Source organism: Priapulus caudatus, unplaced genomic scaffold (genome assembly GCF_000485595.1).
Source record: "Priapulus caudatus unplaced genomic scaffold, Priapulus_caudatus-5.0.1 Scaffold72, whole genome shotgun sequence".
In the NCBI taxonomy this organism is placed as follows: Eukaryota; Metazoa; Priapulida; class Priapulimorpha; order Priapulimorphida; family Priapulidae; genus Priapulus; species Priapulus caudatus.
Window position 1 is genome coordinate 716,344 of NW_014577133.1, and position 6,703 is coordinate 723,046.

The 6,703-nt window shown below is 44.6% G+C and overlaps 1 protein-coding gene across 1 annotated transcript in view; it reads right to left on the reverse strand.

Moving 5' to 3' along the window:
• Positions 1-163: 163 nt before the first annotated feature.
• Positions 164-6,703, reverse strand: part of LOC106821419 (sodium- and chloride-dependent glycine transporter 1-like) — a 45,609-nt gene continuing 39,069 nt past the window's right edge. The window contains exons 12-15 of the mRNA XM_014826207.1: positions 5,157-5,256; positions 4,591-4,697; positions 3,968-4,135; positions 164-3,551 (exon numbers count right to left, since the gene is read on the reverse strand). Of these exons, the coding sequence (XP_014681693.1) occupies positions 3,288-3,551; positions 3,968-4,135; positions 4,591-4,697; positions 5,157-5,256 (639 nt within the window). The 3' untranslated portion in view covers positions 164-3,287. The remainder of the gene's footprint in view (positions 3,552-3,967; positions 4,136-4,590; positions 4,698-5,156; positions 5,257-6,703) is intronic.

Here is a 6,703-nt window from a genome sequence, read left to right on the forward strand (position 1 = left end):
CAGATGATAGGTTTATAACTAGGTATGATGACATTGCAAATTTTCAGGTTTTAGCTTATAAATAGCTACTCACTAGGTAACATTTTATAGGTAACAAGGTTAACATTTACTCACTAGGTGGAGAATCTTGTCTATTACCAGATGGTCGAAACTAATTTACAAGTAAATTATAACTTGCTCCAAATGATATTTTTGTTTATTCATATCAGCATCATAATCCCTACGCTCTCTAATATTATAAATCCTGAGCACATACAACCATGAATCGAGATCCGTAAAATGCCATCAGCTTTACTGCAACTGCTACAATCCGTTTCGATATGTTGACATAAATCCTGCAAACAGGTACTCCCATTTGCAGTTTGCGGTACCATAATTACAATGTACTGAACCAATGATATTTAAAATTAATGAGTGATTTTAATGGATCTATCGTACACACACCTAGACATAGGCGTGGTTCCATTTACAAAACCTGAAATGACCTTGGAACAAACTTGACTCTAGCTTCCAGAGGAAGGTTGTAACCCTGTATTCGCAACACGAGAGTACGCCATGTAATGGTGGTGGACCTGTGTGTTACACCCTGCTACGTACGTACATGCACACGCTTGTCTTCGAATCTCTTAGCTAAATAACACTGTAAATATGACAGTATATTAAACGTTTAATTTACTTATATACAGTCGGTCACCAAAGTGTTATTTACAGATTAAGCCCAGCTGCAGTGAGTGACGAATACGCACAAACAACATGAACTTCGCGTACAACACCAATGACTACTGACATGAACATATATCTAATGTTAGTAATATATATATATATATGTGTTCATGCTTCTAACAAAAGCTTAATGATGCAATGCATCCTGTTTGTGAAGCATCACGTTTACCAACGGTAACCACTGGCTAGGAAACACACATAACATGCAGCATGTTCTAATTAAAGATGCTACCAATTATTGCACCCTGGCTACTTTGGAAGACCATTCGCGTTTTACATTCCCAAAATTTAGTTAATATAATGTGTGAAAACAGTGCAATATAACAGGGGAAAACTCACCCTTGTCTACACTGCTTAAAAATAGTTGAAGAATTCACAAACATGGAGAGATTCAACGACTCAATTAGAATAAAGCAGGAAAATGCAGGTTTTAACCGTGTACATTTCTACATGAAACTTGTTGCAAAGTCCATCTTCAATGGAAATAAATATTGCCATATGAAACATGGTAAAAAATACAATTGAGCAATCACAAAATTAATGTGAATGTCGAATTTGATGATGCAAAATTTTAAAGCGTATTGCTTATACTGAATTTGCTAATGTTTTATTTCTATTAATGTGTAATTTCAATTTCTATGTTTTAATGCTATTATTTGCCCATGTCCATGAACCTACAATATATTTATTTCAAAAAGATAAAGTTGATGTAGTAAAAGGTCGACACAAGGAAAACGTTGACTTGTAATTTCATATCTACAGTTTCCTGGATTGCAATATTACAAAACAAATCGCATAAAAACAGCAAGTATGCATTATCAGTAGACAAAAATTTGGCAAATGCAATATATGAACATTCATACATAAATATGTCGTCATAGTCTGTTGTACATTTTTTACTGTTATAATTAAACTGAGTTTACATCAGACAGCCTAAAATACTTCTTTTCATAGTCCTTTCAAACTAGTAACCAAATTATCATTCAGACTCGAATTAAAATTCAGTACTGCAACAGTATGCACTAAAACTTATTTTTATACACATTATTTTACTAATATAGAACAGACGATTGGCAGCATTTATGAGCATTTCGTATAAATTTGGCAAGCTATAGATAGACAATGGCTTAAGACATTGCATTTTAATAGTAATAACCCATGAAGGGAACACTTCCCTATAATTAGTGCATATATATCCAAGAACCGTTTACAAACGTTGAAACATATAGAAATATGCAAGAACCAACAGCCTATCACAGCACATTCAGATACGCTCGCACGCACGCACACAGACAGGTACGCTCGCACGCACGCACACAGACAGGTACGCTCGCACGCAGGCAGGCACGCACGCGCACACACACACACACACTAACATGCGTACGGAACAAGAAACCAACCAAATAACTCATTTTAATCACAGCAACAGAAAACAAGCATCACGACACAGTCACACAGGAACACAAACATATCGTCACCAGGAGCAATAAACACATGTCAACTGCATTGCATAACAACTGAAGAGACCAGTAATACAGGAACAAGGCAAAAACATTAAATATCCACATATGATAGGCACATAACGGATTCTTGAACATAAGCAACACCTTATTTGCTCATCCATTTGCCTCTATTGCTAAGTCATCGAAACTTGTAATAGAAGTACTTTAGCACATAATACTGAGTAACAACATAGTACAACATCAATCAATCGAGCAAATATTCATTTTGAAGTACATTGCTACATTCCTGAGAACACGTGGTTAAAGTAAACCACTAAACATGACGTCACATCACACTGTGCGTCTGATTCCTGTTTAGTTTCGCTCCAAATGTGTTCGTACTGTCAGCATAAATGGTAATGAGATTGTGCAATTTACCATATCGTTTAACTAACTGGCTGAAATAATGATAAAGTGGTCCACTGCCTAGCTTCCACCGTATAAAATAGGTGCACAATATACGTAACAATGAAACGGGATAACAGGCCCATAATACTTGAGATGAAGTCTAATACCAAAAGCACGTCTAAGAGTAATGAAAACGTTTATCAACCCTGCCTTTGAAGTGGACAATGGATACCTCTGCAACCTAGATAATTGTTTAATGTGATATAGCTACACCTGGTATTGTCATAGAATATCAATAGTCCCAATACCAATCGTTTCAGCATAACGAGTGATAATGGTCTGCATGGAACTCAGTAAAACGTTTCATGTTGCCACAAAACAAACTTATCAGTGCTTGCAGGGTTGGGATCAGGAGCCATCTTGCATGTGCGTACAAGCTACGCACTGCTACACGCAGGTTCAGCAGGCACTACAACAGCAGGGCGTTTGAAATCTGGCCACAGTCGCAGAGCCATCCGGCTCTCGCGTGCCTCACACCTGCGCCGCGCCGCACCTATTCGCCATCACCCGGCGATCCATCTGGAGAGAAGCGACCGAACAGCACGATGTCAAACCTCAGCCTCGGCGTCGATCGCAAGTCGTCCGAGAGTCCCTCGCTTCGCAGACACATGCCCTGCGGGGCGAGCACTCTGCCAGCAGGGGGCGCCGGCAGCCTCACATTGACGTCTCGACGGAGGCGAGTGCGGCGGACCTGGCGTCGTGCTGCTGCTGCTGCTGACGATGCGTATGCGCGGCCTCGTCGGCGATGTCGTACGACCGACTCGTGTTCTTCGCGAGCGGAACCTCGGACTCGGAGATGAGAACGCGACGGTGCGTGCCCGGCTCGATGACACCCTTGTACATGTGCTTCACCTCTCGCCGATGCTTCTCTAACGCCGGTCCCCAGGTACGCGACGGCTTCGCGAGCCGGCGTATCCGCTGAAACAAGAGAGCAGCCGTGAGCGCGGGCACCGAGGACGACACCATGACTGGACGGTGACCGGCGGCGACTGTGGTGCGCGTACGACCGGACGGTGACCGGCGGCGACTGTGGTACGCGTACGACCGACGCCACGACTGGACGGTGACCGGCGGCGACTGTGGTACGCGTACGACCGACGCCACGACTGGACGGTGACCGGCGGCGACTGTGGTATGGGTACGACTGACGCCACGACTGGACGTTGACCGGCGGCGACTGTGGTACGCGTACGACCGACGCCACGACTGGATGGTGACCGGTGGCGACTGTGGTGCGCGTACGACCGACGCCACGACTGGACGGTGACTGTGGTACGCGTACGACCGACACCATAACTGGACCATACACTAGCGACCCGTGTTGGGTGACTCACCGTGATAAGCGATCCGTGTTCGTGATATATCTTGTAGATAGCGACGATCGGTATGCAGGCGCACGAGGTAAACGACAGGGCCCAGCCAAGCCCGTCCGCCCACGGTGGGTAGTCGTACGCTCCGTACTCCAGCGGTGAGAAATCCATCCAAGTGAACATCATTATAGCCTACGGTGGAAATGAACATGATTTTACACTACCAAGAGAGCAGCGCGGAGGGAAGGGGCGCCAGATTTCACATAAAAATGTCCTGCACGTTACAGTGTTTGACTGCTATTGTTTACAATCGGCTAGTAACTCTACCATCCACCCACTCTCATCCCTGATCGACAGTTAAAACTTCAGTTTCCATAAGATTCACTGAATTATTTCAGTTTGAAGTTCAAATCATCATGTCCTGCTCAACCGATCCTACTAAAGACTGAAGTATCGATGGATCAAACGGCTATCGATCCTTGTTAGCCATACTCTCACCAAACCTAACACTAACCAAGGTCAATTTTCGACATCACAGTGTAAAACAAGCATCTTGTTTGTTCTGGGTCTACCCTGTAAGGTGATATAGTTTAGTCACACATGTTGGGCGATGGCCCTAGCTTCTCTCTCGCTACACCTCTACTTACCATGATGACGACAGGCGTGACAAACTTCCAGACGATCTTCCAGTACCAGTACGGATAGATGTCCTTACCCAGCATCTGTGAGATATTCTCCAGGAAGTTATCCACACCTGTGTACGCACAAACACAACGTTCACGCTGAATCATGGGCTGCCAACACATACCAGTGTCGCGCCTCTCTCAACGTCCCCTAGTCGCAACTGCATCGAGCAATCACATCGGTGGGAGGGGAAGATGTAGGTTGAAGTGCGGGCTGCAGGGAGTAGAAGCAGGAAGGAAGGTAGGAGAAGAAGAAATGAATGTACGACAGGTGTAGAGGGAGAGAAATGGTGGAAGGTAGGCAGGGAAGATGCATGATAGAATGTTAATGGACAGAGACGTCAGACAGCAGCTGCCCTGATGAGCTCAAAGGTCGAAATAACATGGTCAAAGGTCAGAAGTAACGATGTCACTATGCACAATTATCGATGTTTGGCATTGATTTTCATACGGGAAGCAAGGGAAGAAAGGAAAAGGGTATAAGGAAGGAAGGAAGAGGGGTACTATACTCTGTGTTTAGCAGTGCTTACCATAGACCCAGGACAGGGCCACACATTCGACCCAGCCTATGATGAGGACGGACCAAGTGGCTGCGTAGCTGTCTATCAGCTGTATCATGTACATGCCAGCCTGGAAAAATACACAAACAACACTACAAAACAATCTCGCAACATCCGATTTATATTCATCATGCATCGCTCTGTAGTACTACTACACTCACGTTGATGGTGTGTAAATACAGTACGGTGGGAAGCAACACAGCTTGGCAGAACAATTTCCCTTGCAAAAACCTATTCAATTATTAACGTTGACGCTCGTCAAAATGCTTGGATAATTCAGAATGCAGTATCATCTACCCTTACCCGCGTTCACCGATCGTGTGCCGTGCGGGTGAGGAATAGGCGAAAAATGAGTGAGGGAGAGATGAAGAAGGGGTGACAGAGGTGTGGGAGGAAGTGAGGTATGGGTAAAGGAGGGGTGGGGAATAGGTAAGAAAGAGGTGAGCTAAGGGCAACTGAAGGATAAGATCGAGGTAACTAAGGAAGGGTGATGGAGAGGCAAGGGAGTGGTGACAGAGGGGTGAGAGATGGCTGAGTCAGTGGTAGGTCAGTGCGGAAATGGATCAGCGAATGGTGTCAAATATTTTAGTAGCATATACTGCACAGGTCATGCAGGAGTTGTTCTCCTTTTACATTCATACGCAGACACAACACTTGGTGACCCAGTGCCAGACCAATAACCTAGTACACATAAGTAGATCTTATAAGGAGCGGGCAGTAAGATCTAGTTTCAAGTCTGCATGTATTTCATCATAGCTGCTATAACCTGGTTTTGTGCCACACCATTACGAGGCTTATGAAAACAAAGGCCACCTTGAAAAGCCAGGTCAACATGTTGTGAAACCAGCACTTTAGTGTGTCATAAAGCCATCCGGGTTTAGATTCCATTAAAGAATGTTTGTGGATTTTTATTCGTGTAGATGTGTGCGAGTGCGAGTAGATGCATGCATACGTGCATGTACGTGTGCGCACTGCGTGTGTTTGCATGTTTGAGTCGGTGTGTTAGGCTCGTTGCACGGGAATATCACAACGAGGTTACGCCAACTGTTACCCATGTCGGCATATCAACAATTACGGCTCTTTATTATTTTTCACAAGACGCCTCCAAAAACAACTGTTGGCACTACGAGAAAAGCAAGTAACAAAACACAGTCAGAGTGTGTTTAAAAGCATAATATCTGGGTTTCACTACACAGTGCATGCCAGATGAACAACAGCTGTGGCACACATTTACTTTTCAACGCGAAATTGCGTGCTTGTTGGCTTAACCCTGATCCTACCACTGCTTTACCAGCATTCTTGAGCTATAGCTACGGCCATTCATGAAAACCCCCCACCACATGTTGCCATGATACCCGGTGCAGTGCAACTAGAATCACAGCTGATAGGGTCTATGTCCCCCAGGGTACTGCCGGAACGTACCCTGGGTACGGTCCGGTATACCGGAACGTACCCTGGTAACTATCTAGCTGATATATGGTTAGGGGTAGGATTAGGGTTAGGGTTAGGGTTAGGGT